This window comes from Ceratotherium simum, chromosome X (genome assembly GCF_057802395.1).
Source record: "Ceratotherium simum simum isolate JZ-2026a chromosome X, ASM5780239v1, whole genome shotgun sequence".
Lineage (NCBI taxonomy): Eukaryota > Metazoa > Chordata > Mammalia > Perissodactyla > Rhinocerotidae > Ceratotherium > Ceratotherium simum.
The window spans coordinates 31,420,284-31,446,822 of NC_141940.1; the positions used below are offsets into that span (position 1 = coordinate 31,420,284).

Sequence of the window (26,539 nt, forward strand, 5' to 3'; positions counted from 1 at the left end):
GCACTAGCAGTTTTGAGAGTATATCTTCCACTCTACTCTTTGATAAGTTTATAGGTTTAAAGATAGAATCTTTGCTTTAATTTGCATATTCTGGAATACTAATGAAATTGAACATTTTTCTATCTGTTAACCATTTGTACTTATTTCTTCATGAATTTGTGCTCATATCATTTACACATTTCCCATGGGGTAATTTTTAAAATATTGAAGTTTTTGAGGCAAGATTGTAATGTTAGCATCACCCTGTTAACATGTGACAATTACTTAGACTTTCTATTTCCTTTGTCTCCAAATAGCAGTGGAAAGAAATACCGTAGTGTGTGTATGTACAGTTTGACCACCTTTGTAATGCTTTCAGTAAAATGATCAGACAGATAGCCTCTATCTCTACCCTAATGCTCTTCAAAAAAGTAGTTGTTCTCTTTGAGCAAGCACAGTTGACTGATTCACGTATACTTTGTGAAAGATTGCTTTTGTGCTCTGGTTGGTCATTGTTTAGAAAAGAAGATGTGCCCAGTGGTAGTAGGATGGGTGGGAGTGGCATGGTAGCAATATACAGATGTTGTAGGAAAAAGATTTGATTTTTAGACAGAAAATTGATGAACACAATCTCTCCCATGAATAATTTTGTAGTGTTGATGAAATGGGACTATTTGGCAGGATTTGCTTCATTCTAAGTTAGCATGTAAAAGTGAATCCAAATAATTCTTTTAAGCAGAATTAAGAAATTATTATTCTTACATGAGTTTATATAGAACAAAAGCTTTCCTGCATAATGTCTTATAAATTCAAAGCTATTATCTACTTAGCTACTGTAAACACTTGATTTTTCAAATTGATGGGCTGGAAGAAAGCAGGCGTATTTTATTGTTAGGTAGTCTTGGAAGATTTAGTGGTAATTAATAATCCTACTGTGTTTCTTACTGCCAACATTACCTCATGGAGTCAACCCTCAGACTGGGAAGTTATTTAGGACAGGAAATTGCTTTAGAAAAATTTTCCTGAAGAGCTTAATCCCTCTATATCAGGGTTTCTCAACCTTGGCACTCTTGACATTTTTGCCCGAGTACATCTTTGACGTGAAGAACTTTCCTGTGCTTTGTAGGATGTTTAGCAGCATCCCACTAGATGACAGTAGCACTCACCTTCCCTCCTGCCCCTTGCAACAGTGAAAAATGTTTCCAGACATTGCCAAATGTGGGGCACGGGGGAGGCAAAATCCCCTTGGTCCCTTTGACCCTCCTGAGAACCACTGGCCTTCTATTGCTTTTAACCTTTTGACTTGGAAAAAATAAGATTAAAAAAATATTATTTATTTTTGGAATTACTCAGATAATCATTCCTTTAAGGATAGTTGGATATAATTGTGGCCTGGGGTTTGCAGAGAGGTTTCACCTCCCTGCAATGTTGAAGACCAGTGCTCTTCACATCCAGTCAATAAACTAATGAAAAGAAGATGGAAGAGAACATTGAATCTGCTGAGAGGATTGACATGGCATGTACTGTTACTGATGCAGAAATAATAGGGAATGTTCTGAATGTTAAAAAGTCAAAAGATGTTGATAACAAGTCATAAAGAAGATGATTTTAGTGAAGGCTTCTTCAGGTTTTGAAGTAATTAATTAGAAAGCTAGCCATATTATCTTGCCCAGAAAGGGCTGCATTTTTACCTTCTGCTTTTCAATTTTAGGAGCAAGAGACAAAGGACAAGTAAACAAGTTGTTATTTGTAATTTATTCAAAAAAAGCAATTTCCAGGATATGTCATAGGGGCAACATGGTTTCAGCTTTACTCCTGATCCTTTTATATCTGTGGTTTTGATAATTGACGGTCATTTAAAGCACTGCATGATAAAGAACTGTCTTTGGAATGATCCACAGAAATGAGATTCTGTATTCATTCAGATGACATATATTAAACCTCTCACGTGCCAGGTTCTATGCAGGGAATACAGAAACTAATAAAACATTCTGCTTGAATATCCCATTAAAATAATTCTGGATGAATGGAAATTTTCTGGTTAGGGATACCAGTTACCATCAATCTATTTCCCACTTTTCCAGTTGATTCTGTAATTTTAGATGTCTGTCTGCAAAAGCTGTTTAAAAGTATGTGTGAGTGTGTGTATGCTGTATATCATGTATATAATTTAATTCTTCTTAAAGCTATTTCTGAAACCAGTGAAAAGCTATATTCATTTTCTTTTATGCTTGTTAAAATCTTATTTAAATTATTCTCTTCTTTATTAAATATCCATGAAAGTTGAATAAAACATGGTTATATATTATTAATCCATTTTTTGTTATACTATGGCTCTAATATCATTAAGAAGAATTGATGTCACCCTTAAGGCCAGAACTTTTGCTAATTTATTGCAAGATTTAAAACCATTTGGTTGGTGTCAGTATTCAAAAAGCAGGATCTTTATTAAAAGTATGGTGTAGGCTTAATATTTTTTTCTGGTTAAAACTGATTAACTTAGATTATAGGTAAGTTAGGAAAAAAAGTGAAATCTTTATGGTATTAGATAGCCCAGACTTAGAAAAAAAAATAATTCAACATTTAGGAAGTTACAGATAAATACGAAAAATACAGAGTTCTAGCACTTGAAAATCCATTCATCCTCCTCCTTTCCTAATATGCATTTTAGCAGTCTACATCATGAATATACAACCCCGTTCAGAGCCATGGACTCCCTGCTCTTAGGCGGGTGATTCAGAGACAATTTCAGCAATGTATTCCTAAGGAAACACAAGCCTGCCTAGTCTAAGGAATAATGAAAGGTTGTGCCATGATGGGTATTTTTTAGTGCAGCCCTTTAACTATTAAACATTTTGCCATGTTCTCTGTGAAACTAAATGACCTGTTGACTACACGTTCTCCAATCCTTTTTATGGCCCCTGAAAATTACTAATGTAATATATACATGGGCATAGCTTACATTTATTATTTTTATTATTCATTTCTTTGAAAAGATGGAAATTCTGCAAGATTGTAGCTATTTAGCTAAATAATCCCAAACTAATGAAAGATACTGCTAGAAAAAGAAATTATTTCATGTGTAAAATTTTTTGTTCAGTTGGGGTTGATTAGAACTATAACTAATAACAGAAGAGGAAGTAATGTATTAATATATCACAGTTAATCTTTGACTTTTATTAATGGGGTCTTTGGAGTTTGGAATCAGACAAGACTTAGATTCAAATCCTGGCCCAAGCATTTTAATAACTTTGTGACCTTAGGTAAGTTATTTTTAATCTTTCTGCAGCTCATTTTCCTTACCCTTAATAAAAAGGAGATAATAGTACTAACTACAATGGATTGTTTCAAGGATTATCTGAGATCATGTGTGTAAATTTCTTGGCAAGTACCTGATACATAGTGACTGTTCAATAAATGATAGATATTGTTTTTATCTTTCTAAAAGTAGATATTCCAAATTACTTTTAACTGTGAATAACACAGTTTGATTGTATTGCTACCTAAACAGCGAAATGCCAAAAGCATTACTCTGGTGCTAAAAAAAAACCCTTTGTGATTATAGTTTTGAACTAGCTTTTGGGTTGATTTCTCAGTTCTCATTTATCTTTTCTGACTTTGGAAAGCTTTTTTACATATATATATATATATGTATATATATATATATATATTTCTTCTATGATAGAAAGTCCTGTGAGCCTAAAATACAGTGAAACAAAATTCAGTATATTCCATAGTCAGATGATTGGCACTAGTGACTGATTATTTCTCTAAATGATCTCATTATTGTGAATTATATGACAAGTTTTAATTTGCCTTTCTTTCTGATTTTAAAAAATTTTCAGATCTCTAGTGGAAGAGGAAGACCAACACATGAAATTGTCCCTTGGAAGCAGCGAAATGGGCCTCTCATCCCATTTGCAGTCTTCCAAGGCAGGAGCTACACGCATCTTTACCAGCAATACCCACAGTTCTGTGGTGTTACAGGTAATCTAAGCTGTCCCTTTTGTAGTATTTACATAGCTTTAAAAACCACCCGGAGTTTTTGTGTGTTGATAGTGTGGGAGGTTGTGTGTGTGTGTGTGGACAGGGGGTTATATGGAAACTCTGTACTTTCTGCTCAGTTTTGCTGTGAGCCTAAAACAGCTCTAAAAAAATAAAGGTTATTAATTTTTAAAAAAGCAAACAAACACCAGAGGAGAAACTTTGAGGGGACAACTGCATAAAAAATATCCCCAGAGTTCATTCTTTGTTTTGTTTGTGTAAAGGAGGTCTTGCTATCATGCCACTTTCTTACAGAATATCGTATCTGGCAATATTGACTTTCCATTACGTCTCAGCCATTACATTACGTTACATTACGTCAATGTAAATATCATAAAGTTCCTGCACTAAATTTTCTAGTTCCTCACTCACAACCTATTTTACCATCACCTTTATCATAGTTCTAAGGATCATATTTATTTGGTATCTCAACTCACATTGGCAATAGTAGATGCGGGAGTAGGGGTGATGACTGCTGGATGCAAACACACTGACAGATGTAAGAAGTAATAGCTGACATCAAAGGAGATGACAGAAAAACAGTAGAAAGCCAAAAGAACACACAAAACTGCAATGTGGAGCTGTTTAACATAGGGATAAATGGTCTAAGTGCCTCTGACTGGTGTGGCCACTCCTTGGCCTCTGTGGGTGTTGCTGAACTAGAGAACAGTATAATACTGGATGTCCATGAATTTCTTCTAGGTGTAGTTAAATTATATCAGTCTTCTTTGCTTAGTAAAATAAGGAAAATAAATCTTTTAAAATATATTTTTAAACGAAATCTCCTCAGGTGAATTTCATGCATATCCCTGATAAGAACCATTATTAAGGCAGTGTAGTGTAGATATAGTGTAGAGTAGAGTATATAGCATAGTGAGAGAAGAGGCTTTTACTTGCTGTATGGCCTTGCTGTGTCGAGTAGTTTCTCTGTGCTTCATTTTTCTTATCTCCAAAATATGACTCTTACCTGGGAGATCTCTAAATTCTCTAGTTCCCATCTGATTCACTGAAATCTCATTTTCCCAATGTTTCAGTTTCTAATGGGAACTGGGTTCTATGGGTCATTGTCCTGTGGGTATCATTAACAAAAATGTAAGGGTCATGAAGGAAAATCTCTCCATCTCCTGGCATCTTAATTCTATGTAAATGGTTTAATTGTTGGTTTTTCAGGGCTATAGGAGGAGAGTGAGGGGGTCAAGTAGTTAGGAAAAGCATGAGAGGAAGAGGTTTTTTTGTTATATTAAAGTACTCTCTCTAAGGAAAAGTAAAGAGACCCACTTACCCCTCCACTATGCTCCTGCCCTATCCATGGCCATAGTCATGTGTTAAAGTCAATTTTTGTGGTCCTCCTAGTTTTTAAAATTTACTTTAAACCAAATAATGACAGCCGCTGCAGTGTAGTGAAACAGATTAAGAGCAGTGGTCCTCAAATTTTAGTGCATATCAGAATCACAGGGAGGAAGGCTTGTTGAAATGCTGAGCACCAGGCCCCACCCTGGAGTTTCTGAATCAAAAACTCTGGGGCCGGCCCTGTGGCTTAGCGGTTAAGTGCACGCTCTGCTGCTGGCGGCCTGGGTTCGGATCCCGGGCGCGCACTGACGCACCGCTTCTCCGGCCATGCTGAGGCCGCGTCCCACATACAGCAACTAGAAGGATGTGCAGCTATGACATACAACTATCTACTGGGGCTTTGGGGGAAAAATATAAATAAATAAATAAAATTATAAAAAATTATAAAAACTCTGGACGTGGGGCCCAGAAATGTGCATTTCTAACAAGTTCCCAGGTGATGCTGCAGGTCCAGAGAACATACCTTCAGAACCACTGTTCTAGTGGCAGGGTCCTTCTTCCACCAGGAGAGATGGCTTCTCCCTTTCTCCCTATGTATTATGTGGGGATAAGCGATTGTTTTAATGGAGAAAGACTGGAAATAGTTTAAATGTCCATCAATAGGGAAATGGTTACATAAATTATGTTGCATCAAAACTATGTAATACTGTGCAGTCACTAGAAAGAGTGAGATAGATCTGTATGTATTGAATGGAAAGAATATATTAAATGAAAAAAGTAACAGGACAAATGTGGCATATCCACATAATGGAATATTATTCAACTATATAAAGAAATGAAGTAGTGACACATGCTACAACACGGATTAACCTTGAAAACATGATGCTAAGTGAAAGAAGCTAGTGATAAAGACCACATTTCATGATTCCATTCATATGAAATGTCCAGAATAGGGAAATCTATAAAGACAGAAAGTAGACTAATGTTTGCCCAGGGTTGGAGGAAATGAGAGGATACAAGGATGAGTACATGGTTTCTTTTTGAGGTGATGAAAATATCCTAAAATTGACTGTGGAGATGGTCACACATATCTGTGAATATACTAAAAAACACTGAATTGAATACTTTTAATGGGTGAGTTATATGATATGTTAGTTATATCTCAGTAAAGCTGTTAAGAAAAGTAGCAGGGCGCTATGTATTGTATAATCCCACCTATATGTAGAAAAAAATACAATACGTATACATATACATGAATGTAAATTCATAGCAAAAGGTCTGGAAACATTAGGGAGTCCGGTGAATGATGTCTTACACTTCTTGCTCTATACAGTCCTACACTGTTTAATTTTATTTTACAATTGAAATATATTTATGTATAACCTGTGCAATTAAAAAATATGGTGGTTGACAAAACAAGTGTAGCTGGGTCTTAGAATCCTTCGCTCTGTCACGTTTTAGCTCAGCCTTTGTTGGTCCAGGCTGGTAGTGGGAACAGTGATGTGAAAGTAACTTGTGAGTTTGTGCTAAGTGAAGATGATCTTTCTTCAACTGATTTTTTAATGTTATTGTAATATTTTCTGTGGTGGCATAGAGCTACCACTCTATATTGCTATTGAAAAACTTTGGAGATTAACCCCTTATCAGATGTATGATTTGCAAATATTTTCTCCCAATTGTTAGGTTGTCTTTTTGTTTTGTTGATGGTTTCCTTTGCTGTGTAGAAGGTTTTTAGTTTGATGTAGTCCCATTTGTTTATTTTTTCTATTGTTTCTCTTGCCCAGTCAGACACGGTGCTTGAAAATATGTTGCTAAGACCGATGTCGAAGAGTGTACTGCCTATGTTTTCTTCTAGAAGTTTCATAGTTTCAGGTCTTACATTCAAGTCTTTAATCCATTTTGAGTTAATTTTTGTGTATGGTGTAAGGTAAGGGTCTATTTTCATTTTTTTGCATGTGGCTGTCCAGTTTTCCCAACACCATTTGTTGAAGAGACTTTCCTTTCTCTTTGTTTCTATAGATTTGCCTATTCTGAATATTTCATATAAATGGAATCATACAATATGTGGTCTTTTGTGACTGGTTTCTTTTACTTAGCATGATCTTTTCAAGGTTCATCCACATACCGTGCATCAGTCCTTCTTTCCTTTTCATGACTGAATAATATTCCGTTGTATGGATATACCACCTTTTTTAAAATCCATTCATCCATTGATGGACATTTGGGTTGTTTCCACTTTTTGGCTATTATGAATAATTCTGCTGTGAACATTCATGTACAAGTGTGCGTGTGGACATGTTTTCATTGATCTTTCATATATACCCAAGAGTGGAATTGCTGGGTCATATTGTAATTCTATGTTTAATCTTTTGAACAACTGCCAGAGTGTTTTCCAAAGTGGCTGCACCATTTTACATCCCTACTGACAATGTCTGAGTGTTCCAATTTTTCCAAATTCTCACCAACAAATATTATCTGTCTTTTTGGTTATAGCCATACTAGAAGGTGTGAAGTGGTATCTCATGGTTTTGATTTGTATTTTCCTGAAGACTAATGATATTGAGCATCTTTTCATTTGTGTTTATGGCCATTTGTATATCCTCTTTGGAGAACTGTTTGTTCAGATCAGTTCTCCATATTTTAGTTGAGTTATTTATTTTTTTATTATTCAGTTGTAAGAGTTATTTATATATTCTAGATATAAATCCCTTCTCAGATACATTTTTTGCAAATATTTTCTCCCTGCACCTTCAGTTTTATGTCCCTTGTTGTTCTGCCATAACTACTCTGCCAATCTTCAATCCTTTATCCATTCAACCATATAATCTTTGCCACTACTTTATCTTAGTAGCGTTAATAGGACAGATAGTCAAGGCAAATGCCTGGAAGACTTCTGATTTTTCATTTTCTCTAAACATATATTATTCTTTCACACTTCAGTGTCTTTGCTCTCCTTCCCCCTCCCTGGAGTGCCCTTACTTTACTTTTTCTGTCTGGTAAACCCCTACTTATTCATAATGATCTATCTTAAATGGTAAGTCGTAAAACTAGCATTCCAGTTTTGGCCTAAACTCATGTCCTTCCCACTACAGCTATGCAGTGAGGTAATCTTGCAGAGTGAGACTTCTTACAACAGTTTCTCCCCAAGGATCCATTCCCTTGACAGCTACTTTCAATGCCTTTAAAGCTGGAGTTTGTGTGACTCAGGCAGAGTTAGTGGCTTCTTCTATTCCTCCCTCTTAGCCCTTGTTAATATCACCTATCAGTGAGAGCCGCAAGATCTGGGATCTAATTTGTTATTTCTGTATGCCTGTGATCTACTGCTGGGGTACATGATGAATGCTTAATAAATGTCCATTATTATTATTGTTATTTATTATTAATATTATTATTATCATTAAAAGAGATGATACAAGTAAAGAGCCTAGTCCATTACCTGGCACAGAGGAAGTAATCAATGCTTTTCACTGCTCCTATTGGTATTGTTTGTGGAATAAATGAATTTGGATGGAAGTTATAAATCACTTTCATAAATACTTGCATCATTGATACTTGAAATGATGTTGTGAAGTAGAAAAGGCAAGAATTATTGTCTCCATTTTATAGATGAGGAAACTGAAGCTCAGGGAAGTTAGGAGGCTTGCCCAAATCACTTAGCCAGTAAGTGACAAAAACTACGACTTGAACACAGGTTTTCTGACTGTAAATTTGTATTTGTATTTCTTCTAATCTTGCTCTAAACTATTTTATCTTTTTAAATATAATGTCTATAAATATTGTCAATAGAAGTCAATTCATTGACTTATAGTCAATGAAAAGTGTTGTCAAAACACGTATTAACAAAGGCTAAAACACAATTTGGCATGAATGATATAGTGAAGCTTTTATTCTTTATAGAAATAGCAGAATTATGCAAAATGTCTTACTGCCTGCCTGTCCTTCTTCCCCTCCCCCGCCAAAATTGGAAAAAACAAAATCAAAGAAACAAATCAGAGAGAAGAAAATGTTAACCACCAGTTTGAAGCATCCCTGTTAGGACAAGGAGGCCATAACTAGAGTACCATGTTTTAGCTGTAGTGTATATTAGTTATAGAATACTTACCTAGGTAGAAACAAATCATTTCTTGGTTGTTGGCTATGCTTACTCAAACCTATAAAGCTTGAAAATGCCTCCCTGCTCTGAATGTCTAGGCTCCTAATTGGTATTTTCTCATGTTAAGATTGGTGCCTACCAGATTACTCTTTTCATATTTTCCTCCATTTTATCTATTTTTTTCCTCTGTCCAATTTTAGTTGTAAAGTCAATGAAAGATACCATTTTATACTCTCACATTATCTACGTAATAGAATGTTAAAGAAATGGGTTATCCCAAGAGCCTATGCAAATTAACTTGTGTTGCATTCCAATGGGCTAACTTCATGAAACGTTTATCCTAAGGTAAATGTTTGGGTTGCTGATTATGTCATATTGATGAACTGTACCCTATTTTATTTTATTTTATTTATTTATTTTTTTGGTGAGGAAGATTGTCCCTGAGCTAACATCTGTTGCCCATCTCCCTCTTTTTGCTTGAGGAAGATTGTCCCTGAGCTAACATCGGTGCCTGTCTTCCTCTGTGTTTTATATATGGGGTGCTGCCACAGCATGGCTTGATGAGCGGTGTGTAGATCCAGCACCCAGGATCTGAACCCACGAACCCCAGGCTGCCGAAGCAGAGTGCACGACTATGCCACTGGGCCAGCCTAGAGCTGTACCCAATTTTAAAACTTTATGGTCATAAGATAAACAACTTTAAAAATGTATTGTTAACATAAGAAACAGAGGCATAATGATTTTAGGATAAGTTATATTTTATAAAAGAAAAGCTCAAATAATCTAGATTGTTGAAGTTTTTATTAAAATGATACTTTTTATTTATTTCAGTTTCCTGAATGGCAGCTAGAATATGGAGAAATGAGTATATAATTTTTCTTGGGAATAGCTCTTCAGGTACTTAGGTTGGATACAGTAGGTATTCTAATACTTCCAATTGAGTGTGTATCTTTAAGATATATGTTGGACGAGAGTCTTCCGCCTTTCCTTTTAGACCACTTTAGTGTGTTATTACCCTGCTCTCTCAAATGAGTTTTTTTTTTTTTGGTTATTTAGCATGTGTTGAAGTGATACAGAGGACTAGCACATACCAATGAGAGTCAAATATGCTGTAATACATAACTTTGATGTCTGATTGTTTGTGGCAAGTATATACTAATACAGTTTGTTATTGATTAGTGATCTTGTATCTTGCAACCTTGATAAACTGACTTAGTTCTAGGAGTTTTTTGTAGATTTGTAGGATTTTCCACATAGAGAATCATTTGCCTATAAAATAAAGATGGTTTTATTTCTTCCTTTCCAATCTGATGCCTTTTATTTTGGTTTTCTTGCCTTATTGCACTGGGTAGGAACTCCAGAAAAATGTTGAATAGAAGTGGCTAGAGTGTACATTCTTGCTTTGTTCCTGATAATAGGAGAGGAGCATTCATTCTTTCACCATTAAGTATGATGTTAACTATAGATTTGAGGAGGTTCCTTTCTGTTCCCAGTTTGCTGAGAGTTTCTTTTTCTAAATCAGAAATGGATGTTGGATTTTGTCAAATGCTTTTTTGCACCCATTGAGATGATCTTATCATTTTTCTTTATTAGTCTGTTGACATTACAAATTATGTCGATTGATTTTTGAATGCTAGAGCTACCATGCATTGCAGGAATAAACTCCACTTGGTCATGAGGTACTGTTAAATTTGATTTGCTACAATTTTAGGAATTTTTGCATCTATACTCATGAAGGATTTTTTATTATCTTTGTTTGGTTTTGGCATTAGGATAATGCTGGCCTCGCAGAATGAGTTGGTACATGTTCCCTCCTCTTAATTTTCTGGACGTGTTTGTGTAGAATTGGTGTTATTTCTTCCTTAAACGTTTGGTAGAATTCACCAGTGAAAATTCAGTTTTATAATAGATATATGGCTATTTAGATTATTTATTTATTCAAGAGTAGTCTTTAGTAGCTTGTGTTTTTCTAGGAATTTGTCCATTTTAACTGAATTGTCAAATTTATTGGCATACAATTGTTCATATTTCCTTCTAATCCTTTTAATATCTATAGAATCCGTAGTAATGATCACCTATCTCAATCTTGGCATTGGTAATTTGTTTTTTCTTTTTTTCCCCCTAATCAGTCTGGCTAGAGTTTTATCAGATATATGGATCTTCTCAAAGAACCAGCTTTTTGGGTTTGTTGCATTTTCTCTTTTCTGTTTTATAGTGCGTTAGTCTCCACTCTGATCTTTATTATTTCTATTCTCCTGCTTAATTTGACATTAATTTGCTCTTCTGTTTCTAGTTTCTTAAGAAAGAAGCTGAGATCTTTTGTCAGACTGATAATAAATATTCTTTGCTCTGAAATCTATTTTGTCTGATATTATAGTCATGCCAGGTTTCTTTTAATTCGTGTTAGCTTGGCATATCTTTTGCCATCTTCTTACATTTTTATTTTTAAATTAACATACAGTAAAATAGATTTTTTAATTGGTCTATACATTTGTGAGTTTTAGCAAATATATTGTTTTGTATAATCACCACCATAATTGTGATACAAGACTGTTCCATTACCCCATCATACTATATTCTCTTGTTACCCCTTGATAGTCACACTCATCCCCACCTGTAAACCCTGGAATCTACTGTTTCTGTCACTGTATTTTTGTCTTTTTGAGAATATTATATAAATGGCATCATACAGTCTATAAGCTTTTGAGACTGGCTTATTTTACTTCATCTAATATCTTTGAGAACCATTTACTTTGTTGTGTATCAATAGTTTGTTCCTCTTTGTTGTTAAGCAGTATTCCATAGTATGGAAGTTTGTGGGGTCTCTTTTCCATGCTCCTCCATCTTGACCATCTCCTCAGTACTTTCCAGTTCCCTAGGGCTTTCTTTTTGGTCCTCTGACCCAAAAGCTGGGGCTTTGTTTATCCTGCTCTGCTATACACTTACCAGGACTGAACCCACATCCTGGTCCAAATACAGAGAGGTATTCACTGCAGAGGAACTGTCATAACTCCTCTTATCAAAGAGGAAGATGCTTCTCCCTCAGAGTTTTAGGCATTTGCCATCCCCACTGTCACTACTGTCACTGTTGCCACCACCACTCCCTTGGAATTGCCTGGGGATTCGGGCTCAAGAGAGCAGAGGGAAAAAAAAGTAAAAGAGATTTTCTCCACTCTTTCTGAGCTTTAAGAATCCTTCTTCCCTGCTCTTCCAGCCAGAAGTAGGGCTTTCTCTGCTCCCTGATGACTGCCTCCAAGTGACATGATGCCTTAAGTCCAGGCTGCGGAATATTGGGGAAACAACTAGGGGGTAGGGTGGAGGACTCACCATCAGTTTAGTAGTACTTTACATTCCAATTTTCTTCCCCAGTTCTTCTGCTATCGTTAACATATTTTTATTTACTTTTAAGTTTTGTGAGGTGGAACCAGAGCAGCATTTATTCTAGGGCAAACCTTTTCCCAGTACTGAGGCAAATCCTTTTGAGCACTGTACCAAAGGTCCCAGAATTATAAGGTTTCCACTCTTGTGGTTTGAATAGGAACTATTCCCAGCCCTTGGTGTGCCTTGGAGAGTGTTCCTCATGCTCCTTTTGGGTGGTTCTTTCCCCAGACATATACACTTATCAGTACTCACCTGACTAGTCGAGGGGGCCTGTTTTTAGATCTCCATAGCCCCCTCTCTGTGCAGATCTCTCCTCTTGTATTGTGCTCTACAAATCCAGCTGCCTTGACCTCCCTAGACATTCAACCAGGGGAGAATTCTGGGCTTCACCTTGGTTCCCACTCCCTGTACCTCTGTCTGGAAACTCCAGGCAATAGGCAATCATGGGGCCCATCTAACTTGTTTCTCATCTTTCACAGATCTTCTCCTTCATCCAGTGTTAAACTTTTTTTTTCATATATTTTGTCTGTTTGTAGGTTGTTTCAATAGGTAAGATAAATCCAGTCCCTGTTACTTCGTCTTCGCTGGAAACAGAAATGTATAGGATATAATTAAATGCTAAATTGTGAGACCCGGATGAAAGGTGCCTAATTATTTTAGAGATTTTGTTAGAGATAGTTTTACAAAGGAGATCAAATTTGAACTAGGCTTTGAAGGAGGGAGGACATTCTATGTGAAAAATAATGGCATAAATAAAGGTACTAGAAAAAGAGCAAGCCTGGGTTTTTACCAATGAGACAGTCTGGACAACAAACTGATAAGATGGATCAGAGTACCTAGGGAAAAAAATGAAAAATAAAGTGAACAGTTGAGTTGGGGCCAGATTGGAGAAGTCTTTCAAGTCTTATATTGTGATATAATGCAGTGATAGAAAGCCATTAGAAGTTTTTAAACTCCAAGCAGTTTATATAATGAGAGCAGACTTTAATTAATATTAATATAAACTTTTATATCCAGTCTATATATAAACTTTTATATCTCATTTACTTTAAACATGCATCTGTTCCTTTTCTGTCCTCTGAATTAAATGAAGAGCAGTCTCATAAAAACATGACTATGTTATTGTTTTGATCAAATACATTACATTTACTTAAAGATTGGAGTAAACCCATTCCTTAACCTTGTCTACTTCAGTTCCTTAATCTTTGTTCATAAAACATATTTTCCATGAATAGATTTTATTGCTCTTCTCAGGATGCATTTCCTTTTTATTCCACTTCCTTTTTGAAATTACACTGATCAAGACTAGATAGAATATGCTATAAGTTATTTCCAATGCAGCATTTAGTGGAAAGATTGGCTTATCAGGTTGCTTTTTAATACCTGAGATATTCAATCTAGCTTTTTTCACAATGATGTTACAGTCGGCCCTCTGTATCTGCGGGTTCTGTATCTGCGAATTCAGCCCACCCTAGAGGCCTACAACGGTTGCGTCTGTACTGAACACATGAGACTATTTTTTCTTGTCATTAGTCCCTTAACAATATAGTATAACAACTATTTACATAGCATTTACATTGTATTGGGTATTATAAGTAATCTAGAGATGATTTAAAGTATACAGGAAGATGTGCATAGGTTATATGCAAATACTATGCTATTTTATGTAAGGGACTTGAGCATCCATGGATTTTGGTATCTGCAGGGCTGAGAGGTTTGGAGGGTGTGGGGGTGGTGTGACCTGGAACCGATCCCCCATGGATACAGAGGGAAAACTGTATATTGAATTTGAAAGCTATTGACGTCCAACCAACTTTCAGTATAAATTATTTGTAGCTCATCTGGTTTCTGTATTATCGTTGTGTAATGTCAATGCATATCGTCTTCTGTTTTAATATGGCCATTTAAAAATTTATCAAACTCATTTTAAATGTTTCAGTTCTTCAGAGTATTACATATGTACCTCTCTCTGTTAAATAGTATTTGAAGTTTTGATACATTGGGTAAGTTTAATATAGAGAAGAGAAAAACCTTTTTTAAATGCTCATTTTTTTTCCCCCAAAAGGATGTCAAGAAGAAGAAAAAAAGAAGATGTGGTGAGATTTGTAGAAGGGGTAAAGGGAGATATTATAGTAAAGAAATTAAGAACAGGCAACAATCCCCTCATAAGTGGAATCCAAGGCCCAGAAGAAATAGAAAAATAGAGAACTAAGATAAGGATTGGGGCAGAAAGAAGTTGAGTTTAAAGCAACAGAAACAGTTTTAAAGACATTCTAAAAAACTAATTGGAAACTTTGAGCAATTTTGCATAAAGCAGAGCTGTATTGGTGTATAGTGGACTAGCATATGAAAATAGACATCAAAGTTTATAGAATTCTGACAAGAGGAATGAGTACAAATCTGGTGGAAGAAAATAATTTTATGGTAAAAGGACACATTTTAAGTGTTCAGGGTATCTTTGACAGTCTTCCTAGAGTTAAATAGGGGAAGAGATTTATGAGAGTGAAACAGCAAAAGGTAGACATATAGACGGCAGATGAGAATTGTGGAGGAGAATGATCCCTCCCCCTTTTTTTAAATGCATGCATTCTTCACAAGATTCGAGTATAAAAGTTGTTTAGAGAAATGACTGTCTTCTATACAACAAAGTATGTTGTAGAAGGAACTTTAGTTTTTCTCTCTTCAGACAGAGCTGAGATATACGGATATCAACATGCAAACAAGATATTTAGAATCTGTATGAATACAATCTGAACTGACAGATCTTATTTGGATAAAGATAGCAATGATCGGGAATGAAATTGGTAAATATGGAATTGGATAGTGGGATTATTCATTTATGCATTTGAAAATAAATAAAGGTTGTGAAATGTATAGAAAGGGAAACTACTTTATACAGTGAAAATAAATGCAAAACCTCACAAAAGCAGACAATTTGCCAAAGGTAGATAAATTACACTTAGAATAGAAGATACTCAGAATGTTCTAAAAGTAGTCTAAGGAGCCACAGCTCCTTTCTTTTGGGATGCCAGATTATACTGAGAAAGGTTAGAGGATTTTTTTTAAGATAGTGCAAAGGGAAGCAAAATGCTCAAATTTGTGAAGAGAGTAAAAGCTCCTGGTGTCTTAGCTGAGCTGTCCAGATTTTGAGGATTGAGTATATACCTCAACAAGCAGTTTTAATGGAATATGGACCAAATGAGAAATGACACAGATAATGATACGGGAAGTATTAGCCATACCTTTTTTCAGAGGGAAAAAGAAGGAATAATAAGTAGTAGGAATGGAGCCTACTGACATTACTCAATTTACAGTATAAAATATTTATAGGAATATTTTCAAGACAGGAGGGATAGAAAATGAGCCAAGTAGGTTTTTGGGGTTTTTTAGTGGAAAAAAATAACTGAATGGATACAATCATTGCTTTTGACTGGATAAGCCATGATTGCCTTTCAAAGGTATTACCTACATATACCTTAGAGAAGAAGATTCAAAAATTATTTAATGAATAAAAATAAAGTAAGGTGGCGTACAGTACCTAGTGTCACCTCATTGGTATCTTGACATCTCTCTTTTTTGCCAGTACCCAAGGTATGACAAGTTTTCCAGGATAAACCATATACTTTAACTTGCCAATAGCTATTAAAACTTTGAAAGTACATATTCTTCAAACCAACAATTCCACTTCTAAGAATATCTCCCACAGATCTACTCACACAAGTATATGTGTAAGGAGGTTTGTTGCAGCATTGCTTGTAATGGTAAAAGTTGAGACACAACCTAAGTGTCCAACCAGAGAGGAATGGATGAATAATTTATGGTATGCCCTCATTATGGAATACTATGCATCCACTAAAAAGAATGAAGTAGATTTGTGTGTACTGAGACAGAAGGCTGTCTATGTTATGTGCTCAAGTGAATTTTAAAAATGCACAACAGTATGTTTAGTATCCCACTTAAAAAATCTTATATACACACAAGCAAAAGGTAGATTATGTATATGTATAGAAGGAGGCCTAGAAGTGTATAGACTACACTGTTAACAGTACTTATTCCTAGTAAGTAGAAGAAGTGAACTTTTAATTTTCAATTTATATCCTTCTGTATTTTTACAACAAGCATATTTTTAATTTTTTTTAAACCTGAAATTTATCTGAGGGAGAAAAAAGCCAAGCCCGTGGGAGCCAACCTTTTCCCCTCAAACCCTAGTTCAATTCCTCTTCTCTCATCTTAGCCTTTACAGTTTACCACAAATAAGCACTGTAGGTACAATTTGTTTTATTATTGAGACAAGTTTCACAAATACAGTTCCTGGTTTCTAGTTAGCTTGTCACAAAATTAAAGTTCTGCCCAACGTGACTACATGATTTTAAAATATATACCAAGTGGTGGCTTCTGGGTAAAATCTGGTTTGTTTGTTCATACATTAATTGAACATTTATTAAGTGCCAATGCCAAGCACTGGGGAATTCCAACGTGCTAGTCCCTCAGCTGTTGCAGCTGATGGTTCCCTCCTCAGTGGCTTGACCATCCCATCCCCACCCCCAGTGGTCGCCTTCAGTACTTCTCACTGCTCATCTACATTTGAAAGGCGACCCTTTAAACTTATTGCAATTTAGACTCCATATGTGAATCTTCAAAGAGCTGCTTCTTCCCTTCTGCCTGAGAATATTCCCCTAAAATTGACATCTCTCTTTACCTTTACTTTTCTAAATAACAGGGACAGGAGATGATTTAGCAATGGAAAATGGAAAATAGCGAGTGTGGGGGTATATAACGTTTGTATTTACAAAGGAAAAGGGGGATTTGTGAAAGATTTGATATTTATGAACAAAAACATATGTCAATCACTGTTGGAGAAAGAAAAATGTGATACATAATCTTATTCTAAAGTGTATATATAATGTATAAATATTTAAAAATATTTATATCTTTCTCCAGAGAGAAAGTGGCTGGATCACATTACCTCTTTGAAGTTCCAGTTCTGTAGATTCAAGCATTTTCTTTAAAAAGCAATTTAAAAATTCTGATGAGAAAATGTTTAGACTGAGATTTATGTTATACATATGTGTAGGATCGATATTTCTAAAACTGCATTCTTCAGTATTTCATGCCTTTTGCTTCATAAATCCGTGAAACACAACTTTAAATAAAAGTTTTATTTGAGATCATTAAAATATGAAGGGGATAGAATAATCCTTGCTATTAGATCTTGTTATATTACATTATCATATATTACATTATATTATTAGAAAGTAATTTATATGAGTATCTTCATGATTTTTTTTATAACAATACGTTTCCATTTTTGAAACTACAGATTCAATCTTGCCAAAATCTTCATTTTCAGCCTCATTATTAAATATATATTATCTCCTTTTCGTACATTTTGCCAGTTTATTATAAACTTAAAATGTTTCATTCTCCCAAGAATAGACCAAAGGAACAACTGCCTATTTGAAATTGGTTGGGATCATCAAGCCCTGTCTCCCCTCTGTACTGTGAGTGTTAGCCTATTAATTCTCCACTAGACTTCAGGCATTTGGGGACAATTATGTCTCATGTTGGGGCTCCCTGAGATCCTTTTTCCAAAGCTAATTAAGTCCCAAACCTGAAACTTGAAAGATAATTGGTCAAGCAGCAGCGGTGTACAGTATAAGGATATCTAAGGCACAATCCCTAATTCTCAAAGAGCTGGAACAATCTAGTTGGTAGAAAGGAACTCCTATCTTGCAGCTAACATAGATGCTGTGTACCTTTCTTTCTCAGAAAAAAAAAATACAAAGTGTCTCAGTAAAGCACTATAAAAGGACTATTAATATATTATTGTGGAAGGGAATGTTAGTCTAAAACCCTAATTCAGCACATGGGAAAATGAAAGTGTATATGGTAATTTTTTTTCAAAATCAGATAAAAGCCAATGGTTGTATAAATAAGTGAATGTATATACTCTTTCCTTATTTGTTCTTAATCTAAATTAGTCTTAATTTTATCTTTTTCCTACAGTGAATTAAATATACGTTGTCACATATCAAGTAAGATGTGTAGTTTTTTTCTTCTTCTCAGTAATTATTTTGTTGGCTTTGTGTTCCATACATGTTGCACACACATTAATCTGTAAACAGAATTTTGGCACACAGAGATTTGTGTACTCATTTTGCCTTGATTAGTGGTGCAACTCATGTTCTTGTTATAGGGCTTTGACCAGCTTCGACTTGAAGGATTGCTTTGTGATGTGACCCTGATGCCAGGTGACACAGACGATGCCTTCCCTGTGCACAGAGTCATGATGGCCTCTGCTAGTGATTACTTCAAGGCCATGTTCACAGGTAGGTTGCCTTCTTAAACTCTGCATGTGCGTGTTTAAAATGCGTGTTTAAATCTTTTTATTTCTAAAGTGAAATTCAGTTCCTTGTGTCTGTGTCTTTAAAAGAAGAAACCATCTCAAAAGGAATAGACACCCAGTACATGTGGTTGTGGGTGGCGCTTTTTTAACTTGGGAAATGGATGTACTTTTTTCATACTTCCGCCTACCTTTATTTCACAGCTTTTCTTTTCCAGACACATATCTGAATGGGCCATCAGAGACTCTGTCCCGCTAATGCAATCTTGAATCCATCAAAAGATAGGAAGTGACAGGAGAACATTTTGGAGCACTTGCATCATATACGACCTCCATTAGTATAGAGCTATTCCTTTTTAAGTCCTCTCTTTTAACTGTAAAATATGCAAAAGCGTGACTCTAACACGAGTGCTTACACAGAATAAAATTTTCCTTGCATCTAATTAGCAGCAGAAGTGAGTTTGACCTTAATTCAATTATCCACTTTCATTTAATTGAATGTCTTTTTATTTAAGGTGGAATGAAAGAACAAGATTTAATGTGCATTAAGCTTCATGGGGTGAACAAGGTTGGTCTGAAGAAAATAATTGATTTTATTTATACTGCAAAACTTTCTCTTAATATGGACAATCTTCAGGACACACTTGAAGCTGCCAGCTTTTTACAAATTTTACCTGTTTTGGACTTCTGCAAAGTATTTCTCATATCTGGGGTAAGACATTTTCAAATCTTCAAATCTTTCCCTGTGGTAGACTCTGATGTCACCTGTTTACAGTAGACTGATGGATCTGGTGCATAGACATGTGAAACTTTGGCCGTTAGACAGAGGTGTCATGTAGTATGTGGTCTGGAAGCAAGTTGAGAGGGAAACCGTGCAGGTGCATTTTTACAAAACAGAGTCATTTAAGAAAAGCCTTTTGTGTAATCAACTGGCATCAGACAGTAATAGTGTTTGATAACAATATATACCTTAACCTATTTGATAAAATTAGATATTGTAATCCAGTTTTATTCACCTTAATGATTTTATACAAACAGGCTTCTTAAATGGAATTCTGTCGAAAAATAATCTGAGCTTCTAGAAGTCTTTTAAAATAGGCTCAGTAATTTTTTTCTTCCTTTAAATATGGGAGCTAGGTCTTGAGAAAAACTAACATCTGTGTGTAAACCTGTAAGGCAATAATTCTTGATTCTGTAGAAACACATCTCCCACTGAATCATTTTTGGCCTTTTTTAATAGCTAAGAGAGGGCACATACAACTGCCAATCAATGAACTACCTAGCAGTCATCCGGTTCCTGAGGACAGTGCTTTATTTTAGTTGAGACCCTTATATTTTACTTCTGAGAAATGAAATGTCATGGTTGCAGAGAAATATTGCCAAGAAAATTCCCAGAGCTTATAGAGCTTGCTTTTTGGTTGAAAATCATGACAATAGTAATTTTTGATATATTTTCTAATTTGTTATATTGATAGATAATATATTTTTCTATAATTGGTTTTAACTCATATCTGTTTTAATATTGATAAGTAATTGCTGTTAGGCCATTAAAAATTTGCATTTAGTAAACAGGATCCTTATCTTTAAAACCCTAAGTTCGAGAGAATGTGTCCTTAATGATTTTATTAATAAGCTACTCCTTATCTTATAAAGTCAGCCAACAGCTAATTTAACTGGACTATAAAAAGTGTTTGTTTGTTTGTTTCTTCATTTTAAAGTACTCAGACTACTGTCACACAATTACTTATAAACTTTTAAACTAACTTCCATTTTTAAGGGTTTTATGGCAGCATGGTGTTAGAGTGTTGATTCTTGTTGTCCTCTTCTCTATTGCATAAGTAGCCCAAGTGAGGTTTGTTAACTTCCCATGATACTGCTTGTTGCCGTTGCTGAATCTGGGTGCTAAATTTCATTTTAATTTAATCATACAACGCCCTTCCCCTCAAGGGCTATAAGCGTCTTTTCTCTAGTTTTGTGCCGTTAACATCGTATAACATCATCTCAAGGAAAAATGAATTATATTGAAAGCATTTTTTAAATGTCTCAAGTCCAATAATTAATTCTGTAATAACACTTAATGCTTACATTTATAAACTGATAACATTGCTTTACACTGATCTTAGCAACACATGGTCGTCTGAGCCAAACTAGGTACAGTGTCATGATTTCTTTGGAACTAATCATTAACAATAGCCATTGTTGACCTATTCTCTAATAGCAAAGTTTAGTACTTATAACTTTAGATATTGGTTGTGATCAGTTCCTTTACCTAAAGGTAAAGGACCAAACTGGAGAAAGCACAATTTATGAACTTATAAAAGTATCTAATTGTCAAAATGATAATATTAGGAAATAATTTTGTTCTAGATAGCTCTACTTAAAGCAAGTTTATTTAAAGATGATATCACAGTAATTTTGCAATACTGACATTTTCTGTAATTAGAATGTTGGTGCCTTAACCTATTTGAAACAGATGTATGTTTTGCCCCTTTGGAAATTTCTTCGTTTTTATAAACACTTTATTGTCTTAAAGGTTATATTCTTCATTCCTAGTATGCTCTGCAGACATCTTAAAACCCATTTCTAATGGAGAAGAGGCTTGTCCCTGACAAAGCTTACCTTGTGCTATAGTTTATTCCTACCTCTCCTTAGAACTTTCTTGCCTCTGAGCTTTGAGGAAATACCTCTTAGTACCATTCTATTTACTTATTTTTCATCCTGTTTGCTTAGGATATGTCTGTGTGATTATACATTGGAAATCTTCCCTCTCGGAATCCATGATAATTTTTGAGAAAAGTTGTTAGATTATTAGTTTAAGTATTATATAATATCCAACTTTTCCTTGATCCTTCTTCCATGCATTCCATTTCTTAGTTAAATGTGCAGCCTCCCTCTGTTTCCCCTTTCCCTCTCAGCAATCAAGTGAATCAGGTAAAACAGTAGCTCTGGGTGCCTTTTCTGCTTATAAGAACTGCAAGTTTCAAGATAATATATTTTTCAAAGGTAGATTTGTTTTTAGTTCTCCCACAAGCTAAGTTATTATAGATAATTTTTAAATATAACAATCTCATGATTGTGTGCTTAAACCAAACTTTTTGAGGAAATGGGTTTATGTTTTTAATGATGTAGCGTGAGTATAGTTCACATAACCAAAACACTACTTGGGTTTGAGCTTTTAGAAAGAAAAATTGGCTTCTAATACAATTCTATTCTATTCCATTCTTAATCTTTGTGTGGATGAAGAGGAACGGTGGTACATAAAATGTGACTCGGCAAATAATTCACAAAGCATTTATATATTAGTTTTGAATGATAACTTTAAATACGATAATAAAGCCACACCTGCCTTTGGTGGGATAGAGACACCAGTTTTCTATAACAGAGCATCAGGCTCTATAAAACAGGAACCACTCCCCTCCTAACTTTGCCATCCTTTGCAGTAATATCTTTCTCTTAGAGTGGTAATTAGTATTATCTGGTGCTTTTGTTCTTGCTATGTTATTTTCTTGGTCATTATAAAAAAGAAGATTATGAAATGAATACAAAAGGATGACAGGGAAGGATATAAAGCAGAGTAGGTAAAATTTTCTGTAAAACTAAAAACATTTACTTTCACATATCATGGAGATAATGGAAAATTACCTTTGTTTAGTTATATATGCCTATAAAAATTACATTGATTTTTGTTCTTATGACATTGCGTAACTATCGCATGCTAAATACCATGCAGCCATTCCCTGATTTACGAACAGGTTGTAGTTAAATTTTTTGTTTACTATTTGTTTGCTATTTGAATCTTGTAACATCTAGCATTTGCCCCACAGAATTACTGTTATAGAGGATTACAGCTAGCCCATCAAACCCAATTTAACATAAGGTTGCTGAAATAGGACAATTTGTAATTGAATTGGAAATATTACAATTTAAATATACAATTATAAAGAATAAACAAAACAGAATGAAGGTGAGCAAGAAACCGTTTTATTTTTATTATAAAAGCATATTTAATCAGAGAACGAAGATGCCATTGTGCTTTAGACTTGGTGACACTCTTCCTTTAAACTCTTTTTTTTTAAAGTTGTGTTTACTTTTTTCCTTGATAGATATATCATTGGTTCCACCTGTACATTTATTGTCACCGACCAGGGTGGGGAGCTCACAATGAAATGTAGAGAAATTTTATTGAGGTGACCAGGGGTCATGAAGAGTTGGAGATGGTGGAAAACAAAGGAAATGCATTTGTGGGAGAGATCAAAAGGCAGAGAAAAGGGGTTCTCTCAAGGAAAAATGAAGAGAATAAGAAGTTATTGGCAAAGACAGTTACTTTTGCTATTAGGTGGTGATATGAACAACAAGCTTTGGGAACCTTCTTAATGTAGGAATTTCCTGTATAGTACATATATTTCACATTCCTTATTTAATCTAAATTGGATTTATTCATAAAAATTCACAAACATGTCCTTTTGGGTAATTCTTTTGCCTTTGAGGAAGTTCAATGCAAATTAGAGAAAAAGTTGTATAGATAATTTTACAATGAATCAAAACTGTTTCCCTCCCCACCAAACCAATCTTGACTTCCTTATTGCCAAGGCTGATATTCAGCAAGTAGTACCCAGATCCTGGTTGTTTATGGTCGAGCATCTATTCTGATTAGTTGGTACCCAGACTGTGCTGGTTGTTAAATATTCTAAATATCATCCTTGCCTATAACTTGAACCACCCCATTCTTGCCCCTCTGCCATCTGGGACTCTGTAGGGGAAGAAGAGGCCCAGCCTGGACTCAAACCGATTCATCCCCCCAAAGACCATTATAATATCTAATATTGCATCCAATAAGGGAAGTGCATTCAAAGTGCAAAGGAATGAGAGAATTGCATTCCCCAAGCTGGAGACACTGTCAGTATTCACCTCAAATGGTGTTTAGAATCTGAAGAGAGACAAATACTGAGAGAGAAAGGTTTTTGTTTTTTAATCATCGCTTTGTTCTTTTTACTAAAAGATCCTTTCCCTTGTGTCCCGCGATGTTCACACTTGTGGAAGGAGGCCTGGGAGAAGACGCCTATTATGTCCTCTGCCCCCAAAGTTGCTTGTTTGATTTTTTTTTTCCCAGTCTTTTTCTGTGGACATGCTTTCTCTCTCTGCACTGGCTGTACTTGATGTCAGGCTGTCATTTTAATAAACTAGATAGTACCAAGAAGTATTTGGTACATTAAATATCTTAGGAGTCCCCCCAAATTTGCCAGCTTAGTCTTTACATTTCCCTTAAGCGTTCAAAAGCAGATACTCATTTACTTTGGTTTTTTTTCCTAAATGGAAATTTATTTATATAAGACACAGATCTTCAGCAAGATAACATCACAGATTTCTGATGAAACCTGTCATTAAAATATCCAATTATGTTAATGACAATGTTTGCATGCGTCGGGTGTGATTTTGAACAATTTACTATAGCAGCAGTGAGTACCAAGATGTTAATGAGTTGAAAATTATGATGCTTAGAACTGCCTTTAGGATGACCATGAAAGGTTGTTTGATTATAATAGAATAATTTATGATAATTTACATCAAAGAAACTTAAATGTACACTTAATTATTTTAAAAACAGTTTTGTTGGTTCTCATAAGTGGTTGAGAAATTTTGTCCTTTTTTGCTTCTCTGTCCTTTAAAACGCTAATAGCATTATTTGTATTAACTTCCATAATAACTCTTTGGAATTTTGGCCAAGTTATAGATTCAGATGAAATTAGAGTTCTTTCTACTTAGGAGTTTTGTTTTTTTCTAAATAAGCTTTAAATTCATATTTTATATTTTCAAAATGCTATGTATTCTATTATATACATAAATTGCATTGTATGTTATGTTACTGCACATATCCATTATTTAACACTATCTAGGCTAAATGTTTGGGGATCTGCTAGCTGAAGCACTTTTTTTTGTGAGGAAGCTCAGCCCTGAGCTAACATCCATGCCAATCCTCTTTTTTTGCTGAGGAAGACCGGCCCTGAGCTAACATCTATTGCCAACCCTCCTCCTTTTTCTCCCCAAAGCCCCAATAGATAGTTGTATGTTGTAGTTACACATCCTTCTAGTTGCTGTATGTGGGACGCGGCCTCAGCATGGCCCGACAAGCGGTGCATCGGTGCGTGCCCAGGATCCAAACCCAGGCCGCCAGTAGCGGAGCGCGCGCGCTAAGCCACGGGGCCGGCCCCTGAAGCACTTTTAAGAGTCATGACTGAGAATGGATTGAAATGAACCATAATTGAATAATCCTGTATTTTTCCAAAAATTGTTTACCATTGGTCCATCATTTTTTATCTGCTTATATTGTTACCTGTTATTCTAGACTTTGCTTCTATAATCTCTATAGTCTACAGTTAACTTTTTTAGCTTTGATTACATGCACTTCATAAAAATTAATTTCCTACTACATATGTTTCTTATCTGAGTCTCAAATTAAAATTAGTAAAGTTCTAGTAATTTGCTATGTTAATTCCATAGGTATTCTATTTTTAGTTATATCTCTCATGGCATCTTTAATTTTCATATTGCTGATAATGGTAGTATTTAACCTTTGTTACGTACCCACAGTGTGGTAGCTGTTGTACATGAGCTATAGGAAATATGTAGTCCTTCTGTCAAGAAGATGATGTCTCAGGGGGCGGCCTGGTAGCAAAGCAGTTAAGTTCACGCGCTCAGTTTCAGCGGCCCCGGGTTCGCAGGTTTGGATCCCAGGCGCAGACTGACGCACTGCTTGTCAAGCCATGCTATGGCAGTGTCCCATATAAAGTAGAGGAAGACGGGCACGGATGTTAGCCCAGGGCCAATCTTCCTCAGCAAAAAGAGGAGGATTGGCAACAAATGTTAGCTCAGGGCTAATCTGCCTCACCAAAGGAAAAAAAAAGATGATGATTCAGAAGGTTATGAAATACCACTCTCTGGTGATTTTTAAGAAAAGAGTAGGCAGCTATCTGTATTGACTAGGTAGTCTGTCAAGGTCTTTTCCAGCCCTGTGCATCTATATATCTGAGTGTACTGATATATAGAAGGTATTTTCCAAATGCTCTTAAATAAAAGGTAGGTTACTTTATCCTATTATTTTAGTAATTGTTTTCTTATTGGATGAAGTTGAAGAGGGAAAAGGGGAAGAAACGAAATACCTCGATGCCATTTCTAAATTATACAGTTTGGTTTCTAATCTTTACTCTTGGCTTATTTTATGTGCTATAAATTTAGATTTAAATTTGGTGACTAACAACTGATGGTATCATTTTGCTCATTTAAAGTATCCATTCTTTGTTGTTTTTATTTTTAATCATATCAATAGTGATGAGAATCTGCATACTTGGGAATTATATTTGTGTTGTCATCAACTTTTGCATATCTATACTAGCAAACATGTTCAAAAGTGA

At 35.2% G+C, this 26,539-nt stretch overlaps 1 protein-coding gene across 5 annotated transcripts in view; it reads left to right on the plus strand.

Annotated features, from left to right (window-relative positions):
- KLHL13 (kelch like family member 13) overlaps window positions 1-26,539 on the plus strand; it is a 132,683-nt gene that overhangs the window by 93,156 nt on the left and 12,988 nt on the right. For all 5 annotated transcript variants that reach the window (XM_087427530.1, XM_087427529.1, XM_004442249.2 and 2 more), the window contains 3 exons: window positions 3,825-3,966; window positions 18,984-19,116; window positions 19,646-19,842. In XM_087427530.1, coding sequence (XP_087283656.1) covers window positions 3,825-3,966; window positions 18,984-19,116; window positions 19,646-19,842 — 472 coding nt within the window. The remainder of the gene's footprint in view (window positions 1-3,824; window positions 3,967-18,983; window positions 19,117-19,645; window positions 19,843-26,539) is intronic.